The sequence below is a fragment of the Dendrobates tinctorius genome, unplaced genomic scaffold, assembly GCF_039654945.1.
Source record: "Dendrobates tinctorius isolate UK_male_01 unplaced genomic scaffold, ASM3965494v1 ptg000129l, whole genome shotgun sequence".
In the NCBI taxonomy this organism is placed as follows: Eukaryota; Metazoa; Chordata; class Amphibia; order Anura; family Dendrobatidae; genus Dendrobates; species Dendrobates tinctorius.
This window is the reverse complement of record NW_027361797.1, coordinates 160,503-183,548: the sequence shown is the minus strand read 5'-3', so window position 1 is coordinate 183,548 and position 23,046 is coordinate 160,503. Positions and strand designations below refer to the sequence as shown.

Here is a 23,046-nt window from a genome sequence, read left to right as displayed (position 1 = left end):
ATAACAGGACACTATACACTATGCCGCCCGTCTCCTCCATAATATAACAGGACACTATACACTATGCCGCCCCGTCTCCCCCATAATATAACAGGACACTATACACTATACCGCCCCGTCTCCCCCATAGTATAACAGGACACTATACACTATGCCGCCCGTCTCCCCCATAGTATAACAGGACACTATACACTATACCGCCCCGTCTCCCCCATAGTATAACAGGACACTATACACTATGCCGCCCGTCTCCTCCATAATATAACAGGACACTATACACTATACCGCCCCGTCTCCCCCATAGTATAACAGGACACTATACCGCCCCGTCTCCCCCATAGTATAACAGGACACTATACACTATGCCGCCCGTCTCCTCCATAATATAACAGGACACTATACACTATACCGCCCCGTCTCCCCCATAGTATAACAGGACACTATACACTATACCGCCCCGTCTCCCCCATAGTATAACAGGACACTATACCGCCCCGTCTCCCCCATAGTATAACAGGACACTATACACTATGCCGCCCCGTCTCCCCCATAGTATAGTATAACAGGACACTATACACTATGCCGCCCGTCTCCCCCCATAGTATAACAAGACACTATACACTATGCCGCCCGTCTCCCCCATAGTATAACAGGACACTATACACTATGCCGCCCGTCTCCTCCATAATATAACAGGACACTATACACTATACCGCCCCGTCTCCCCCATAATATAACAGGACACTATACACTATACCGCCCCGTCTCCCCCATAATATAACAGGACACTATACACTATACCGCCCCGTCTCCCCCATAGTATAACAGGACACTATACACTATGCCGCCCGTCTCCCCCATAGTATAACAGGACACTATACACTATACCGCCCCGTCTCCTCCATAATATTACAGGACACTATACACTATGCCGCCCGTCTCCTCCATAATATAACAGTACACTATACCGCCCCGTCTCCCCCATAGTATAACAGGACACTATACACTATGCCGCCCGTCTCCTCCATAATATAAAAGGACACTATACACTATACCGCCCCGTCTCCCCCATAGTATAACAGGACACTATACACTATGCCGCCCGTCTCCTCCATAATATAACAGGACACTATACCGCCCCGTCTCCCCCATAGTATAACAGGACACTATACCTCCCCGTCTCCCCCATAGTATAACAGGACACTATACACTATGCTGCCCGTCTCCTCCATAATATAACAGGACACTATACACTATACCGCCCCGTCTCCCCCATAGTATAACAGGACACTATACACTATGCCGCCCGTCTCCTCCTTAATATAACAGTACACTATACACTATACCGCCCCGTCTCCCCCATAGTATAACAGGACACTATACACTATACCGCCCCGTCTCCCCCATAGTATAACAGGACACTATACCGCCCCGTCTCCCCCATAGTATAACAGGACACTATACACTATGCCGCCCGTCTCCTCCATAATATAACAGTACACTATACACTATACCGCCCCGTCTCCCCCATAGTATAACAGGACACTATACACTATACCGCCCCGTCTCCCCCATAGTATAACAGGACACTATACCGCCCCGTCTCCCCCATAGTATAACAGGACACTATACCGCCCCGTCTCCCCCATAATATAACAGGACACTATACACTATACCGCCCCGTCTCCTCCATAATATAACAGGACACTATACACTATGCCGCCCGTCTCCTCCATAATATAACAGGACACTATACACTATACCGCCCCGTCTCCCCCATAGTATAACAGGACACTATACACTATACCGCCCCGTCTCCCCCATAGTATAACAGGACACTATACACTATACCGCCCCGTCTCCCCCATAGTATAACAGGACACTATACACTATGCCGCCCCGTCTCCTCCATAATATAACAGGACACTATACACTATACCGCCCCGTCTCCCCCATAGTATAACAGGACACTATACACTATACCGCCCCGTCTCCCCCATAGTATAACAGGACACTATACCGCCCCGTCTCCCCCATAGTATAAAAGGACACTATACCGCCCCGTCTCCCCCATAATATAACAGGACACTATACACTATACCGCCCCGTCTCCCCCATAGTATAACAGGACACTATACACTATACCGCCCCGTCTCCCCCATAGTATAACAGGACACTATACCGCCCCGTCTCCCCCATAGTATAACAGGACACTATACGGCCCCGTCTCCCCCATAATATAACAGGACACTATACACTATACCGCCCCGTCTCCTCCATAATATAACAGGACACTATACACTATGCCGCCCGTCTCCTCCATAATATAACAGGACACTATACACTATACCGCCCCGTCTCCTCCATAATATAACAGGACACTATACACTATGCCGCCCGTCTCCTCCATAATATAACAGGACACTATACACTATACCGCCCCGTCTCCCCCATAGTATAACAGGACACAATACACTATACCGCCCCGTCTCCCCCATAGTATAACAGGACACTATACACTATACCGCCCCGTCTCCCCCATAGTATAACAGGACACTATACACTATGCCGCCCCGTCTCCTCCATAATATAACAGGACACTATACACTATGCCGCCCGTCTCCTCCATAATATAACAGGACACTATACACTATGCCTCCCGTCTCCCCCATAGTATAACAGGACACTATACACTATGCCGCCCGTCTCCCCCATAGTATAACAGGACACTATACACTATGCCGCCCCGTCTCCTCCATAATATAACAGGACACTATACACTATGCCGCCCGTCTCCCCCATAGTATAACAGGACACTATACACTATGCCTCCCGTCTCCCCCATAGTATAACAGGACACTATACACTATGCCGCCCGTCTCCCCCATAGTATAACAGGACACTATACCGCCCCGTCTCCCCCATAGTATAACAGGACACTATACACTATGCCGCCCGTCTCCTCCATAATATAACAGGACACTATACACTATACCACCCCGTCTCCCCCATAATACAACAGGACACTATACACTATACCGCCCCGTCTCCCCCATAGTATAACAGGACACTATACACTATGCCGCCCGTCTCCCCCATAGTATAACAGGACACTATACACTATGCCGCCCCGTCTCCCCCATAGTATAACAGGACACTATACACTATGCCGCCCGTCTCCTCCATAATATAACAGGACACTATACACTATACCGCCCCGTCTCCCCCATAATATAACAGGACACTATACACTATACCGCCCCGTCTCCCCCATAGTATAACAGGACACTATACACTATGCCGCCCCGTCTCCCCCATAGTATAACAGGACACTACACACTATGCCTCCCCGTCTCCCCCATTGTATAACAGGACACTACACACTATGCCGCCCCGTCTCCCCCATAGTTTAACAGGACACTATACACTATGCCGCCCCGTCTCCCCCATAGTATAACAGGACACTATACCGCCCCGTCTCCCCCATAGTATAACAGGACACTATACCGCCCCGTCTCCCCCATAGTATAACAGGACACTATACACTATGCCGCCCGTCTCCCCCATAGTATAACAGGACACTATACACTATGCCGCCCGTCTCCCCCATAGTATAACAGGACACTATACACTATGCCGCCCGTCTCCCCCATAGTATAACAGGACACTATACACTATACCGCCCCGTCTCCCCCATAGTATAACAGGACACTATACACTATGCCGCCCGTCTCCTCCATAATATAACAGGACACTATACACTATGCCGCCCCGTCTCCCCCATAATATAACAGGACACTATACACTATACCGCCCCGTCTCCCCCATAGTATAACAGGACACTATACACTATGCCGCCCGTCTCCTCCATAATATAACAGGACACTATACACTATACCGCCCCGTCTCCCCCATAGTATAACAGGACACTATACCGCCCCGTCTCCCCCATAGTATAACAGGACACTATACACTATGCCGCCCGTCTCCCCCCATAGTATAACAGGACACTATACACTATACCGCCCCGTCTCCCCAATAATATAACAGGACACTATACACTATGCCGCCCGTCTCCTCCATAATATAACAGTACACTATACACTATACCGCCCCGTCTCCCCCATAGTATAACAGGACACTATACACTATGCCGCCCGTCTCCTCCATAATATAACAGGACACTATACACTATACCGCCCCGTCTCCCCCATAGTATAACAGGACTCTATACACTATGCCGCCCGTCTCCTCCATAATATAACAGGACACTATACCGCCCCGTCTCCCCCATAGTATAACAGGACACTATACCGCCCCGTCTCCCCCATAGTATAACAGGACACTATACACTATGCCGCCCGTCTCCTCCATAATATAACAGGACACTATACACTATACCGCCCCGTCTCCCCCATAGTATAACAGGACACTATACACTATGCCGCCCGTCTCCTCCATAATATAACAGTACACTATACACTATACCGCCCCGTCTCCCCCATAGTATAACAGGACACTATACACTATACCGCCCCGTCTCCCCCATAGTATAACAGGACACTATACACTATGCCGCCCCGTCTCCTCCATAATATAACAGGACACTATACACTATGCCGCCCGTCTCCTCCATAATATAACAGGACACTATACACTATGCCTCCCGTCTCCCCCATAGTATAACAGGACACTATACACTATGCCGCCCGTCTCCCCCATAGTATAACAGGACACTATACACTATGCCGCCCCGTCTCCCCCATAGTATAACAGGACACTATACACTATGCCGCCCGTCTCCTCCATAATATAACAGTACACTATACACTATACCGCCCCGTCTCCCCCATAGTATAACAGGACACTATACACTATACCGCCCCGTCTCCCCCATAGTATAACAGGACACTATACCGCCCCGTCTCCCCCATAGTATAACAGGACACTATACCGCCCCGTCTCCCCCATAATATAACAGGACACTATACACTATACCGCCCCGTCTCCTCCATAATATAACAGGACACTATACACTATGCCGCCCGTCTCCTCCATAATATAACAGGACACTATACACTATACCGCCCCGTCTCCTCCATAATATAACAGGACACTATACACTATGCCGCCCGTCTCCTCCATAATATAACAGGACACTATACACTATACCGCCCCGTCTCCCCCATAGTATAACAGGACACTATACACTATACCGCCCCGTCTCCCCCATAGTATAACAGGACACTATACACTATACCGCCCCGTCTCCCCCATAGTATAACAGGACACTATACACTATGCCGCCCCGTCTCCTCCATAATATAACAGGACACTATACACTATGCCGCCCGTCTCCTCCATAATATAACAGGACACTATACACTATGCCTCCCGTCTCCCCCATAGTATAACAGGACACTATACACTATGCCGCCCGTCTCCCCCATAGTATAACAGGACACTATACACTATGCCGCCCCGTCTCCTCCATAATATAACAGGACACTATACACTATGCCGCCCGTCTCCCCCATAGTATAACAGGACACTATACACTATGCCTCCCGTCTCCCCCATAGTATAACAGGACACTATACACTATACCGCCCCGTCTCCCCCATAGTATAACAGGACACTATACACTATGCCGCCCCGTCTCCTCCATAATATAACAGGACACTATACACTATGCCGCCCGTCTCCTCCATAATATAACAGGACACTATACACTATGCCGCCCGTCTCCTCCATAATATAACAGGACACTATACACTATACCGCCCCGTCTCCCCCATAGTATAACAGGACACTATACACTATGCCGCCCGTCTCCTCCATAATATAACAGGACACTATACCGCCCCGTCTCCCCCATAGTATAACAGGACACTATACCGCCCCGTCTCCCCCATAGTATAACAGGACACTATACACTATGCCGCCCGTCTCCTCCATAATATAACAGGACACTATACACTATACCGCCCCGTCTCCCCCATAGTATAACAGGACACTATACACTATGCCGCCCGTCTCCTCCTTAATATAACAGTACACTATACACTATACCGCCCCGTCTCCCCCATAGTATAACAGGACACTATACACTATACCGCCCCGTCTCCCCCATAGTATAACAGGACACTATACCGCCCCGTCTCCCCCATAGTATAACAGGACACTATACACTATGCCGCCCGTCTCCTCCATAATATAACAGTACACTATACACTATACCGCCCCGTCTCCCCCATAGTATAACAGGACACTATACACTATACCGCCCCGTCTCCCCCATAGTATAACAGGACACTATACCGCCCCGTCTCCCCCATAGTATAACAGGACACTATACCGCCCCGTCTCCCCCATAATATAACAGGACACTATACCGCCCCGTCTCCTCCATAATATAACAGGACACTATACACTATGCCGCCCGTCTCCTCCATAATATAACAGGACACTATACACTATACCGCCCCGTCTCCCCCATAGTATAACAGGACACTATACACTATACCGCCCCGTCTCCCCCATAGTATAACAGGACACTATACACTATACCGCCCCGTCTCCCCCATAGTATAACAGGACACTATACACTATACCGCCCCGTCTCCCCCATAGTATAACAGGACACTATACACTATGCCGCCCCGTCTCCTCCATAATATAACAGGACACTATACACTATACCGCCCCGTCTCCCCCATAGTATAACAGGACACTATACACTATGCCGCCCCGTCTCCCCCATAGTATAACAGGACACTATACACTATACCGCCCCGTCTCCCCCATAGTATAACAGGACACTATACCGCCCCGTCTCCCCCATAGTATAACAGGACACTATACCGCCCCGTCTCCCCCATAATATAACAGGACACTATACACTATACCGCCCCGTCTCCTCCATAATATAACAGGACACTATACACTATGCCGCCCGTCTCCTCCATAATATAACAGGACACTATACACTATACCGCCCCGTCTCCTCCATAATATAACAGGACACTATACACTATGCCGCCCGTCTCCTCCATAATATAACAGGACACTATACACTATACCGCCCCGTCTCCCCCATAGTATAACAGGACACTATACACTATACCGCCCCGTCTCCCCCATAGTATAACAGGACACTATACACTATACCGCCCCGTCTCCCCCATAGTATAGTATAACAGGACACTATACCGCCCCGTCTCCCCCATAGTATAACAGGACACTATACACTATACCGCCCCGTCTCCCCCATAGTATAACAGGACACTATACACTATGCCGCCCCGTCTCCTCCATAATATAACAGGACACTATACACTATGCCGCCCGTCTCCTCAATAATATAACAGGACACTATACACTATGCCTCCCGTCTCCCCCATAGTATAACAGGACACTATACACTATGCCGCCCGTCTCCCCCATAGTATTACAGGACACTATACACTATGCCGCCCCGTCTCCTCCATAATATAACAGGACACTATACACTATGCCGCCCGTCTCCCCCATAGTATAACAGGACACTATACACTATGCCTCCCGTCTCCCCCATAGTATAACAGGACACTATACACTATGCCGCCCGTCTCCCCCATAGTATAACAGGACACTATACCGCCCCGTCTCCCCCATAGTATAACAGGACACTATACACTATGCCGCCCGTCTCCTCCATAATATAACAGGACACTATACACTATACCGCCCCGTCTCCCCCATAATATAACAGGACACTATACACTATACCGCCCCCTCTCCCCCATAGTATAACAGGACACTATACACTATGCCGCCCGTCTCCCCCATAGTATAACAGGACACTATACACTATGCCGCCCCGTCTCCCCCATAGTATAACAGGACACTATACACTATGCCGCCCGTCTCCTCCATAATATAACAGGACACTATACACTATACCGCCCCGTCTCCCCCATAATATAACAGGACACTATACACTATACCGCCCCGTCTCCCCCATAGTATAACAGGACACTATACACTATGCCGCCCCGTCTCCCCCATAGTATAACAGGACACTACACACTATGCCTCCCCGTCTCCCCCATTGTATAACAGGACACTACACACTATGCCGCCCCGTCTCCCCCATAGTTTAACAGGACACTATACACTATGCCGCCCCGTCTCCCCCATAGTATAACAGGACACTATACCGCCCCATCTCCCCCATAGTATAACAGGACACTATACCGCCCCGTCTCCCCCATAGTATAACAGGACACTATACACTATGCCGCCCGTCTCCCCCATAGTATAACAGGACACTATACACTATGCCGCCCGTCTCCCCCATAGTATAACAGGACACTATACACTATGCCGCCCGTCTCCCCCATAGTATAACAGGACACTATACACTATACCGCCCCGTCTCCCCCATAGTATAACAGGACACTATACACTATGCCGCCCGTCTCCTCCATAATATAACAGGACACTATACACTATGCCGCCCCGTCTCCCCCATAATATAACAGGACACTATACACTATACCGCCCCGTCTCCCCCATAGTATAACAGGACACTATACACTATGCCGCCCGTCTCCTCCATAATATAACAGGACACTATACACTATACCGCCCCGTCTCCCCCATAGTATAACAGGACACTATACCGCCCCGTCTCCCCCATAGTATAACAGGACACTATACACTATGCCGCCCGTCTCCTCCATAATATAACAGGACACTATACACTATACCGCCCCGTCTCCCCCATAGTATAACAGGACACTATACACTATGCCGCCCGTCTCCTCCATAATATAACAGTACACTATACACTATACCGCCCCGTCTCCCCCATAGTATAACAGGACACTATACACTATACCGCCCCGTCTCCCCCATAGTATAACAGGACACTATACCGCCCCGTCTCCCCCATAGTATAACAGGACACTATACACTATGCCGCCCCGTCTCCCCCATAGTATAATATAACAGGACACTATACACTATGCCGCCCGTCTCCCCCCATAGTATAACAGGACACTATACACTATGCCGCCCGTCTCCCCCATAGTATAACAGGACACTATACACTATGCCGCCCCGTCTCCCCCATAATATAACAGGACACTATATACTATACCGCCCCGTCTCCCCCATAATATAACAGGACACTATACACTATGCCGCCCGTCTCCTCCATAATATAACAGTACACTATACACTATACCGCCCCGTCTCCCCCATAGTATAACAGGACACTATACACTATGCCGCCCGTCTCCTCCATAATATAACAGGACACTATACACTATGCCGCCCGTCTCCTCCATAATATAACAGGACACTATACCGCCCCGTCTCCCCCATAGTATAACAGGACACTATACCGCCCCGTCTCCCCCATAGTATAACAGGACACTATACACTATGCCGCCCGTCTCCTCCATAATATAACAGGACACTATACACTATACCGCCCCGTCTCCCCCATAGTATAACAGGACACTATACACTATGCCGCCCGTCTCCTCCATAATATAACAGTACACTATACACTATACCGCCCCGTCTCCCCCATAGTATAACAGGACACTATACACTATACCGCCCCGTCTCCCCCATAGTATAACAGGACACTATACACTATGCCGCCCCGTCTCCTCCATAATATAACAGGACACTATACACTATGCCGCCCGTCTCCTCCATAATATAACAGGACACTATACACTATGCCTCCCGTCTCCCCCATAGTATAACAGGACACTATACACTATGCCGCCCGTCTCCCCCATAGTATAACAGGACACTATACACTATGCCGCCCCGTCTCCCCCATAGTATAACAGGACACTATACACTATGCCGCCCGTCTCCTCCATAATATAACAGTACACTATACACTATACCGCCCCGTCTCCCCCATAGTATAACAGGACACTATACACTATACCGCCCCGTCTCCCCCATAGTATAACAGGACACTATACCGCCCCGTCTCCCCCATAGTATAACAGGACACTATACCGCCCCGTCTCCCCCATAATATAACAGGACACTATACACTATACCGCCCCGTCTCCTCCATAATATAACAGGACACTATACACTATGCCGCCCGTCTCCTCCATAATATAACAGGACACTATACACTATACCGCCCCGTCTCCTCCATAATATAACAGGACACTATACACTATGCCGCCCGTCTCCTCCATAATATAACAGGACACTATACACTATACCGCCCCGTCTCCCCCATAGTATAACAGGACACTATACACTATACCGCCCCGTCTCCCCCATAGTATAACAGGACACTATACACTATACCGCCCCGTCTCCCCCATAGTATAACAGGACACTATACACTATGCCGCCCCGTCTCCTCCATAATATAACAGGACACTATACACTATGCCGCCCGTCTCCTCCATAATATAACAGGACACTATACACTATGCCTCCCGTCTCCCCCATAGTATAACAGGACACTATACACTATGCCGCCCGTCTCCCCCATAGTATAACAGGAAACTATACACTATGCCGCCCCGTCTCCTCCATAATATAACAGGACACTATACACTATGCCGCCCGTCTCCCCCATAGTATAACAGGACACTATACACTATGCCTCCCGTCTCCCCCATAGTATAACAGGACACTATACACTATACCGCCCCGTCTCCCCCATAGTATAACAGGACACTATACACTATGCCGCCCCGTCTCCTCCATAATATAACAGGACACTATACACTATGCCGCCCGTCTCCTCCATAATATAACAGGACACTATACACTATGCCGCCCGTCTCCTCCATAATATAACAGGACACTATACACTATACCGCCCCGTCTCCCCCATAGTATAACAGGACACTATACACTATGCCGCCCGTCTCCTCCATAATATAACAGGACACTATACCGCCCCGTCTCCCCCATAGTATAACAGGACACTATACCGCCCCGTCTCCCCCATAGTATAACAGGACACTATACACTATGCCGCCCGTCTCCTCCATAATATAACAGGACACTATACACTATACCGCCCCGTCTCCCCCATAGTATAACAGGACACTATACACTATGCCGCCCGTCTCCTCCTTAATATAACAGTACACTATACACTATACCGCCCCGTCTCCCCCATAGTATAACAGGACACTATACACTATACCGCCCCGTCTCCCCCATAGTATAACAGGACACTATACCGCCCCGTCTCCCCCATAGTATAACAGGACACTATACACTATGCCGCCCGTCTCCTCCATAATATAACAGTACACTATACACTATACCGCCCCGTCTCCCCCATAGTATAACAGGACACTATACACTATACCGCCCCGTCTCCCCCATAGTATAACAGGACACTATACCGCCCCGTCTCCCCCATAGTATAACAGGACACTATACCGCCCCGTCTCCCCCATAATATAACAGGACACTATACACTATACCGCCCCGTCTCCTCCATAATATAACAGGACACTATACACTATGCCGCCCGTCTCCTCCATAATATAACAGGACACTATACACTATACCGCCCCGTCTCCCCCATAGTATAACAGGACACTATACACTATACCGCCCCGTCTCCCCCATAGTATAACAGGACACTATACACTATACCGCCCCGTCTCCCCCATAGTATAACAGGACACTATACACTATGCCGCCCCGTCTCCTCCATAATATAACAGGACACTATACACTATACCGCCCCGTCTCCCCCATAGTATAACAGGACACTATACACTATACCGCCCCGTCTCCCCCATAGTATAACAGGACACTATACCGCCCCGTCTCCCCCATAGTATAACAGGACACTATACCGCCCCGTCTCCCCCATAATATAACAGGACACTATACACTATACCGCCCCGTCTCCTCCATAATATAACAGGACACTATACACCATGCCGCCCGTCTCCTCCATAATATAACAGGACACTATACACTATACCGCCCCGTCTCCCCCATAGTATAACAGGACACTATACACTATGCCGCCCCGTCTCCTCCATAATATAACAGGACACTATACACTATGCCGCCCGTCTCCTCCATAATATAACAGGACACTATACACTATGCCTCCCGTCTCCCCCATAGTATAACAGGACACTATACACTATGCCGCCCGTCTCCCCCATAGTATAACAGGACACTATACACTATGCCGCCCCGTCTCCCCCATAATATAACAGGACACTATACACTATGCCGCCCGTCTCCCCCATAGTATAACAGGACACTATACACTATGCCTCCCGTCTCCCCCATAGTATAACAGGACACTATACACTATACCGCCCCGTCTCCCCCATAATATAACAGGACACTATACACTATACCGCCCCGTCTCCCCCATAGTATAACAGGACACTATACACTATGCCGCCCGTCTCCCCCATAGTATAACAGGACACTATACACTATGCCGCCCCGTCTCCCCCATAGTATAACAGGACACTATACACTATGCCGCCCCGTCTCCCCCATAGTATAACAGGACACTATACACTATGCCGCCCGTCTCCTCCATAATATAACAGTACACTATACACTATACCGCCCCGTCTCCCCCATAGTATAACAGGACACTATACACTATACCGCCCCGTCTCCCCCATAGTATAACAGGACACTATACCGCCCCGTCTCCCCCATAGTATAACAGGACACTATACCGCCCCGTCTCCCCCATAATATAACAGGACACTATACACTATACCGCCCCGTCTCCTCCATAATATAACAGGACACTATACACTATGCCGCCCGTCTCCTCCATAATATAACAGGACACTATACACTATACCGCCCCGTCTCCTCCATAATATAACAGGACACTATACACTATACCGCCCCGTCTCCTCCATAATATAACAGGACACTATACACTATGCCGCCCGTCTCCTCCATAATATAACAGGACACTATACACTATACCGCCCCGTCTCCCCCATAGTATAACAGGACACTATACACTATACCGCCCCATCTCCCCCATAGTATAACAGGACACTATACACTATACCGCCCCGTCTCCCCCATAGTATAACAGGACACTATACACTATGCCGCCCCGTCTCCTCCATAATATAACAGGACACTATACACTATGCCGCCCGTCTCCTCCATAATATAACAGGACACTATACACTATGCCTCCCGTCTCCCCCATAGTATAACAGGACACTATACACTATGCCGCCCGTCTCCCCCATAGTATAACAGGACACTATACACTATGCCGCCCCGTCTCCTCCATAATATAACAGGACACTATACACTATGCCGCCCGTCTCCCCCATAGTATAACAGGACACTATACACTATGCCGCCCGTCTCCCCCATAGTATAACAGGACACTATACACTATGCCTCCCGTCTCCCCCATAGTATAACAGGACACTATACACTATACCGCCCCATCTCCCCCATAGTATAACAGGACACTATACACTATGCCGCCCCGTCTCCTCCATAATATAACAGGACACTATACACTATGCCGCCCGTCTCCTCCATAATATAACAGGACACTATACACTATGCCGCCCGTCTCCCCCATAGTATAACAGGACACTATACACTATGCCGCCCCGTCTCCTCCATAATATAACAGGACACTATACACTATACCGCCCCGTCTCCCCCATAATATAACAGGACACTATACACTATGCCGCCCCGTCTCCCCCATAGTATAACAGGACACTATACACTATGCCGCCCGTCTCCTCCATAATATAACAGGACACTATACACTATGCCGCCCGTCTCCTCCATAATATAACAGGACACTATACACTATGCCGCCCCGTCTCCTCCATAATATAACAGGACACTATACACTATGCCGCCCCGTCTCCTCCATAATATAACAGGACACTATACACTATGCCGCCCCGTCTCCCCCATAGTATAACAGGACACTATACACTATGCCGCCCCGTCTCCCCCATAGTATAACAGGACACTATACACTATGCCGCCCGTCTCCCCCATAGTATAACAGGACACTATACACTATGCCGCCCGTCTCCCCCATAGTATAACAGGACACTATACACTATGCCGCCCCGTCTCCCCCATAGTATAACAGGACACTATACACTATGCCGCCCCGTCTCCCCCATAGTATAACAGGACACTATACACTATGCCGCCCGTCTCCTCCATAATATAACAGGACACTATACACTATACCGCCCCGTCTCCTCCATAATATAACAGGACACTATACACTATGCCGCCCCGTCTCCCCCATAGTATAACAGGACACTATACACTATGCCGCCCCGTCTCCTCCATAATATAACAGGACACTATACACTATACCGCCCCGTCTCCCCCCGTTTACACCTGTCTGCACTCACCGTCACCTCCGCACCACACACCTTGTACACACTGATTCCCGGAAGAAGCATGCAGGACGCGCCCATTCACAGAAGGGGAGCGCTGCAGGGTCTCCCTTGTGGAAGATACAGTTCGGCTTCCACATCCCCCTATAATGCTCTGTATGGACTCGTCCTCAGCGCAGCACGGTGGCTCCAGTGTAGCGGGCGCTGTTACCGCTCATGGCGGCGGCTCAGCCACTGATCCTCTGTCTGCAGCTACCTGTCCAGTGTTGCACAGTCCCTGGAAGCCACGCTATGTGACAGCTTCCCTCTGAAGGGCTGTCAGTGACCGTGGTGGTCCCGCACCCCCACACCACGCCTTCTGTGCCATTAGGTGTTTTAGCGATAGTAACCCTGTAAGTGCTGGACGTTTCCGCCGTTATCGCTTTCCTTCTTGTACTGGGCTGTGTCTGTGTGGGGAAACGCGCGGGTTTCTGCAGCTCCAGTTCAGATGCATGGGGCAGCGGAGAGACCTGTCCATGATCTGCTGATTGTAAATGGGCCCCTAAGGCTATGTGCACACGTTGCAGATTCACCTGCGGTTTTGCCCTGCGGTTTCACACCTCTACTATGTTAAGGCTGTGTGCACACGCTGCGGATTAGGTGCGGATTCATCCGCGCAGATTTTGTAAAATCCGCAGGTGAAACCGCAGGTCAAAAGACCTGCGGTTTTACCTGCGGATTGCTCTGCGGTTTTGCCCTGCGGTTTTTCATCTCCTCAATGGAGGAGATGGCAAACCGCAGGAGAATCCGCAGAAAGAATTGACATGTCAATTCTTTCTGCGGATTGAATACCGCAGATAATCCGCGCGGAAAATTCCGCACCGTCTGCACTGCGGTTTTTGATTCCCATAGGGAATCATGGTACTGTACACCGCAGCAAAAACTGCTGCGGGTCCGCAGCGGCCAAAACCGCTGCGGAACCGCAGCAAAATCCGCAGCGTGTGCACACAGCCTAAAGGTGTGAAACCGCAGAAACAATTGACATGCTGCGGTTTGTAAACCGCAGCAAAACCGAGCGGAAAAAAACGCAGCATGTGCACAGCGTTTTAGAAAACCCATAGGTTTTGATTGTACTGTACTTGGTCTGCAGGACTGCTGCGTTTCCGCAGGGCCGGAACCGCAGCAGAATCCGCACCGTGTGCATATAGCCTCAGGGTGTGTGCACACGCTGCGGATTCTGCTGCGGTTCTGCAGCGGATTTGGCAGCTGCGGTGTACTAAAGTAGCATTCAAACCAATGCAAAAAAAAAACCGCAGTGCAGACGGTGCAGATTTTTCCGCTCGGATTTGCTGCGGTTTTGAAACTGCAGAAAGAATTGACATGTCAATTCTTTCTGCGGATTGCCATATCCTCCATTGTGGAGATGAAAAACCGCAGAGCAATCCGCAGGTAAAACCGCAGGGCTTTTCACCTGCAGATTTTACAAAATCCGTGCGGATGAATCCGCACCCCAATCTGCAGCGTGTGCACACAGCCTAAGGTGTAGCTGTGCTGTCCACCCTCAGCTGAGGCATTCTGCAGTGCTAGATCACCCATGGGAGAATAAGCATAGGCGTTACATATGGCACAGCGCCGGTCCAGTGATGGCGGCTCACGCATGACTTGTACACAGGGCTGTGGAGTCGGTAAGCCAAACCTGCGACTCCGATTCCTCAATTTCCCTTACTCCGACTCCCACATATATTGCTTATGTTTAAGTGAAAAATTTATTCTAGTACAATGTGAACATCAGACATTTAATCATTTTTATGATACAATAATCAAGATATTTAGATAGAACATAATATGTATTGGAGTACAACTTTAGAACACAAAAAACTGTAATAAATTGTAAATATGTAATATCGATCACATATATATATATATATATATATACACACTATGTAATAAACTATGTAAGTGGCAAAAAAAAAGTTTTCAACAAAAACATACTAAATAACATTTATGCAGTCTATGAATTTGTTCCAAGAAATAAAATTGCCTCCATCAGATCCTCCTTCATAGAGGACCTCAAATCTGACCTAATAATTTTAAGGCCAGAGAACAACCTCTCTACAGTAACTTGGGTTGGAGGCAAAGCCGTCACCACATGGGCAGCATCTCTAACAATTTCCGGGTATAAAGGAATTGCCTCATGCACAGTCAGTTTTGATGAACGGTTGAATTTTTCTTTGAGAGCAAGTGAAACATTTTGCTGAAATATGGTCAATCTGCTTGCTATAAGAGACGGAGTGAAATCTTTTTCCTTGCGGCAACGCTTTGCCTGCTCCATGTCATATAAATACTTGTCAAAGTCAAACTCCTCATCAGATGAGGATGAAGATATGGCAGCAGTAGCACTGTCAGGACCCGAGTCCTCTTGCGCCTGGCAGTCCTCCTGTAGGCCACTCTTCCTAACTGCTACCTCAGTCAGAGCTTCTTTTCCTTTAGGCCTGTTTCACACATCCGTTAGTCACCATCAGTCAAGATCTGACAATTTGCAAAAAAAACGGATCCGCCATTTTTGTTGACGGATCCGTTTTTTCCTCATAGACTTGCATTATCGTCGGATCTTGAAGGATGGTCATCCGTTCGATCCGCTATTGTACGGATCCGCCAAGATTTTGCCTTCCACTAAGCGGACGGGACGGAGCATGTAACGTTTTTTTCATGCGCAGATGCGCATTTTGCTCTTGTCCGGGTGATTTAACCCTATATCCCGGCTGCGAATTCTCTCTCCTCACCCGACTTCCTCGATCTTCTCCGCCTCGTCTATTCCGCAGCCATCGCGCGATCTCGGGCCATCGCGCGATCTCAGCCCCATATCGCGATAGTCCCACTTACTCCCGGATCATCTCCACATCTCGCGCTCATATCTTCTCCCGGAATTTACCACCTCACGACTTCTATCCTTCGGTTCCTTTAAGAATCCTACATCGGCGGATCCCATCGGTCCACCTGTCCGCTGCCTCACGTTCCTGGATCGGCGTTCACGGATCCGTAATCCGCCTTTTTGGCGGGTGCCGACTGACAGAACAAACGTATGTGTGAAACAGGCCTTAGTAAGCTGTTGATCATCAAGCAGTATACGATGACTTGGGTCCACATAAACAGCTGCCAGAAAATTTTTATTTTCCAATAGCTGTGTCTCTCTCCATTTCATTGAAGCAGAAATGCCTTCTGCGATTAAACAGCAAAATAGCAAGTTCTTCCGCTCCCTCATGAAAATGCCAGGAGTTAAATCCTCAGCTTGTAATTTTTTAGTCACAGTAAATGGGTGATTAAGCAATTCCTTCAATTCAGCCACCTGTGTCCATTGACCTTCATTTAGGGTTATCTGAGGGTTCGCCATATCTATAAGAAACGGTTTTAGTTCAAGCAATCGATCAATCATTAAATAGGTGCTGTCCCACCGAGTGGCTTGATCAACAATTGCCCTTTTCCAGCACGTCTCTTCAAGATGGAGTCAATTTTAGGGGTTCTGGCGGCAATAACCAATTTTCTCACTTTTCCAATCAGATTTCCAGCATGTCCCTCTTGCAGACTATCTCTTATTGCCAGCTGCAGCGTGCGCACAGCACAGCGCATGTGATGAATAGGAAAGTGTTTTGAAGCAGCTTCAACAAGATCATCTATTTCTACAGTATAATTTTGCTGTTCTTCTGTAGTAATATCTGTTTGTTCCTCAGTTACATGAACAGCACTGTGGCCTTCCATCTCAAACATACTGAATCCTAAATGTTCCTCTAGCTGTTGTTCATTACTCTCATTCATCAGTGTAATTGTACTTATGGTTGAAGCATTGTCCGTTACAACAGCGAGAACCTGTTCTTTTTGGAGTTCGTAATCTTGCAGAACTTTTTCCACTAAGGCCTGGAGAAACTGGCTGCTGTGATGAGCTTTAGTATCTTTTACTGCCAGCGTGTTGGTAACAATTTTTGTTGTCACAAACCTATTGAATATTGATAGCAAAATAGTTCACTCTGACGTGTGCAGGCATCCATTTTAAGAAGCATGAAGCGTCTTTTGAGAGTCTTTTTAAGATCTTCCTTTTGGTTAAGGGCTTCGTCAATCGCTAATTTTCTAATACTTTCTCTTTCCAGAGAAACACCAAGTTTGCGGCCATTTCTCCATTAAGAGCTGTAAAAGCTGGTCGTGCAAATAATGTTAATGGTAGACCGTCCTTCACAACAAGCTGTATGAGCTGTCTTTTAGACATATCTGCTGTCATTGTTACGGTAACGTTGTCACTTACAAAATATCTTGTTAATGATGTTTGAGACGCTCTTTCCTCCTCCTTTGCCTGGCAGGAAGTGTTAGTCTGTGTGCTACCCAGCTTTCATTCTTTTTGGTACAGATAAGATATGGAGACAGATATGGATAAATGGATAGAGCAGATTTCTAATCTGCTTTTGATATTAAAAACATTATCTATGAGCTCAAAAACCTTTCAGGTGATGCGGTTTTTTAAAAAGCTGATCTGCTTTTGCAACTGAAAAACGTATCCTCAAAAAACGCAGGAAAAACGCTGTGTGTGAATGTAGCCTTAGATCAGGAATATAACAGCCATTTATAGGGCATTTCATAACTTTCCCAAATTCCTATGAAAAAATATTCAGCACATTCTGCATTGAACTACTGTACCCAATTTATTATATATTTTAGGAGTCGGAGTCGGTCCATTTTATACCGACTCCAACTCCGACTCCACCAAAATGAGCACCGACTCCACGACCCCAACTCCACAGCCCTGCTTGTACGGTGACGCACCGTGGAACCGACTGTCAGTCAGTGCCGAGCAGTTGTCACAGCCGCCACTCACCGTGTACTGAGCAGTGACTGAAAGCCGGAGGACATAAAGTTCATTTCCTTCCAACAACTCGGCCTTCAGTGTGGTGGGCTCATGGCCTTAGAACGTTGTTAACCTGCAGATTAACCCCATATCTTCAGGTCAATTACATTTGGGGACATTATACTATATGTCAGACCTGGGCAAAGTGCTGACCAAGAGAGCCGTGGGGCTGGAAACCAGAGCCGCACTGTGCCCGCTCACTGTCGCCATCAGCGCTGACTGCATTAGTGAAGGAGCGACCTCTGGCCACTTCCTCCAGTCAGCGTATGAAGCGGCTGACGCAATGACGTCATTTCATCTCGTCAGCTGTGTACTGTGGAGAGTCAGCGCATCGGAGGCAGAGAGAAGAGCAGAGCGCCGGGGAACGGGAGGAGGGGAGTATGTGGTGTGTTTTTTCATGTGTATGCGATGTTTGGGTGGGCATTGGAAGGCTATGGGGGTGACATGCTGCACATGGGGAGGCTATGGGGCCTATTGCACTGTATATAGGGAGGCTGTGGGGGCCTCATGCAGTATATTGGAAGACTGTGTGGGGCTCATGCAGTGTATCTGGGGAAACTGTGGGGCTCATGCAGTGTATAAAGGGAGGCTGTGTGGGGCTCATGCAGTGTATAAAGGGAGGCTATGTGGGGCTCATGCAGTGTATATGGGGAGACTGTGTGGGGCTCATGCAGTGTATAAAGGGAGGCTGTGTGGGGCTCATGCAGTGTATAAAGGGAGGCTGTGTGGGGCTCATGCAGTGTATATGGGGAGACTGTGTGGGGCTCATGCAGTGTATAAAGGGAGGCTGTGTTTGGCTCATGCAGTGTATATGGGGAGACTGTGTGGGGCTCATGCAGTGTATAAAGGGAGGCTGTGTGGGGCTTATGCTGTGTATAAGATATAATCCTTTAAAAATCCTTTAATCGTCCCACCATGGGGAAATTCAGAGCATTACAGCAGCAAGGCAGGAACAAGTACAGATACAAATGCATAAAGGCATTACATTGACAGTAGGTAGGTACATACAGTATACGAAAAAAAAAAAGATATAAAAAGGTATAAAGCAGGGCTGTGGAGTCAGTAAGCCAAACCTGCGACTCCAACTCCTCAATTTCCCTTACACAGACTCTACGACTCCGACTCCCACATATATTGCTTATAATTAAGTGAAAAATGTATTGTAGTACAATGTTAACATCAGACATTTAATCATTTTTATGATGCAATAATCAAGATATTTAGATAGAACATAATATATAATTATTGGAATACAACTTTAGAACACAAAAAACTGTAATAAATTGTAAATATGTAATACACTATATAATATTGATTACGTATATACTGTACAATCCAAAGTTTGGACACACCTTCTCATTCAAAGAGTTTTCTTTATTTTCATGACTATGAAAATTGTAGATTCACTCTGAAAGCATCAAAACTATGAATTAACACATGTGGAATTATATAATTAACAAAAAAGTGTGAAACAACTGAAAATATGTATTTTGTTCTAGGTTCTTCAAAGTAGCCACCTTTTGCTTTGATTAATGCTTTGCACACTCTTGGCATTCTCTTGATGAGCTTCAAGTGGTAGTCACCGGAAATGGTCTTCCAACAGTCTTGAAGGAGTTCCCAGAGATGCTTAGCACTTGGCCCTTTTGCCTTCACTCTGCGGTCCAGCTCACCCCAAACCATCTCAATAGGGTTCAGGTCTGGTGACTGTGGAGGCCAGGTCATCTGGCGTAGCACCCCATCACTCTCCTTCTTGGTCAAATAGCTCTTACACAGCCTGGAGGTGTGTTTGGGGTCATTGTCCTGTTGAAAAATAAATGATGGTCCAACTAAACACAAACCGGATGGAATAGCATGCCGCTGCAAGATGCTGTGGTAGCCATGCTGGTTCAGTATGCCTTCAGTTTTGAATAAATCCCCAACAGTGTCACCAGCAAAGCACCCCCACACCATCACACCTCTTCCTCCATGCTTTACGGTGGGAACCAGGCATGTAGAGTCCATCCGTTCACCTTTTCTGCGTCGCACAAAGACATGGTGGTTGGAACCAAAGATCTCAAATTTGGACTCATCAGACCAAAGCACAGATTTCCACTGGTCTAATGTCCATTCCTTGTGTTCTCTAGCCCAAACAAGTCTCTTCTGCTTGTTGCCTGTCCTTAGCAGTAGTTTCCTAGCAGCTATTTTACCATGAAGGCCTGCTGCACAAAGTCTCCTCTTAACAGTTGTTGTAGAGATGTGTCTGCTGCTAGAACTCTGTGTGGCATTGACCTGGTCTCTATTCTGAGCTGCTGTTAACCTGCGATTTCTGAGGCTGGTGACTCGGATGAGGATGAACTTATCCTCCGCAGCAGAGGTGACTCTTGGTCTTCCTTTCCTGGGGCGGGCCTCATGTGAGCCAGTTTCTTTGTAGCGCTTGATGGTTTTTGCCACTGCACTTGGGGACACTTTCAAAGTTTTCCCAATTTTTCGGACTGACAGACCTTCATTTCTTAAAGTAATCATGGCCACTCGTTTTTCTTTACTTAGCTGCTTTTTTCTTGCAATAATACAAATTCTTAAGCCCCCGTTACACACTGCAATATTGCTAGCAATATCGCTGTAAAGTCACCGATTTTATGACGTTACAGCGATATTGCTAGCGATATCGCTGCATGTGATACTTACCTCCGACCGGCTCCCCCGCTGGTTATCGCTGATCGCGCGAGAAGCTGCTGGATCATTCCTCGTCGGCCACTTCCTGCGGCGCTTCCTGCTGTGACGTCCTCCGGGCGGGAGGACGCAGGATCGCCTAGTGTGACAGGTAAGTAGCGATCCCCGTCCCCTGCGATGTCGCTGGTGAGATCTGCCTGTGTGGCAGCTCACTAGCGACCACCTAGCGATGCACCAGCGATCCTGACCGCTTCATATCGCTGGTCGGGATCGCTGGTCCATCGCTAGGTGTAACGGTACCCTAACAGTCTATTCAGTAGGACTATCAGCTGTGTATCCACCAGACTTCTGCACAACACAACTGATGGTCCCAACCCCATTTATAAGGCAAGAAATCCCACTTATTAAACCTGACAGGGCACACCTGTGAAGTGAAAACCATTTCCGGTGACTACCTCTTGAAGCTCATCAAGAGAATGCCAAGAGTGTGCAAAGCAATAATCAAAGCAAAAGGTGGCTACTTTGAAGAACCTAGAATATAAGACATACAGTATTTTCAGTTGTTTCACACTTCTTTGTTTGTGGTGATGAATGCAGTCTATTCCAACTATCAATTGATGTTGATGTGTTACTGGGCATCATTTTTGGCAGCTATGAGGTGTACCTGACTGGTGCTATAAAAAAAAAATGGAGTGTTAGTCTGTGTGCTACCCGGCTTTCATTCTTTTTGGTACAGATATGATATGGATAGACAGAGATGGATAAATGGATAGATAGAGCAGTGTTATGATTGAGTCACCGTAGGAGGCAAAAATAGAAATGCTAGCTAAGTTCAGAAAACCAGAGAAGTTGGCAGCTATCGGATTGCAGACCCCTGAACCTATCAACACAACTAGCAGTAGCCGTGGGGGGCTCCTACGATGCCCTAGGCCCCTCGATCACAGCCGGAGGACTACATAGCCTAAAGACAGAAAGTGAAATCTAAACTGCCCCAGAGCAGACCCCAAAGCAAAAGGCAGCCCCCCACATATAATGACGGTGAAGCAAGAAGAAAGAACAAAACACAGACAGAAAGACTGAGCAAAGATGGGGCCAAAGCTAGCTTAGATAGGAAAGGATAGGAAGGCT

At 48.1% G+C, this 23,046-nt stretch overlaps 1 protein-coding gene across 5 annotated transcripts in view; it reads right to left on the bottom strand.

The window, feature by feature from the left end:
• Positions 1-14,792, bottom strand: part of MPG (N-methylpurine DNA glycosylase) — a 185,346-nt gene extending 170,554 nt beyond the window's left edge. For 2 of the 5 annotated variants that reach the window (XM_073542757.1, XM_073542756.1), the window contains exon 1: positions 14,436-14,744. In XM_073542757.1, coding sequence (XP_073398858.1) covers positions 14,436-14,539 — 104 coding nt within the window. In that variant the 5' untranslated portion in view covers positions 14,540-14,744. Of the gene's footprint in view, positions 1-14,414 lie in introns of all 5 variants that reach the window. The other 3 variants (XM_073542755.1, XM_073542753.1, XM_073542754.1) reach the window with 3 other exon arrangements.
• Positions 14,793-23,046: the final 8,254 nt, after the last annotated feature.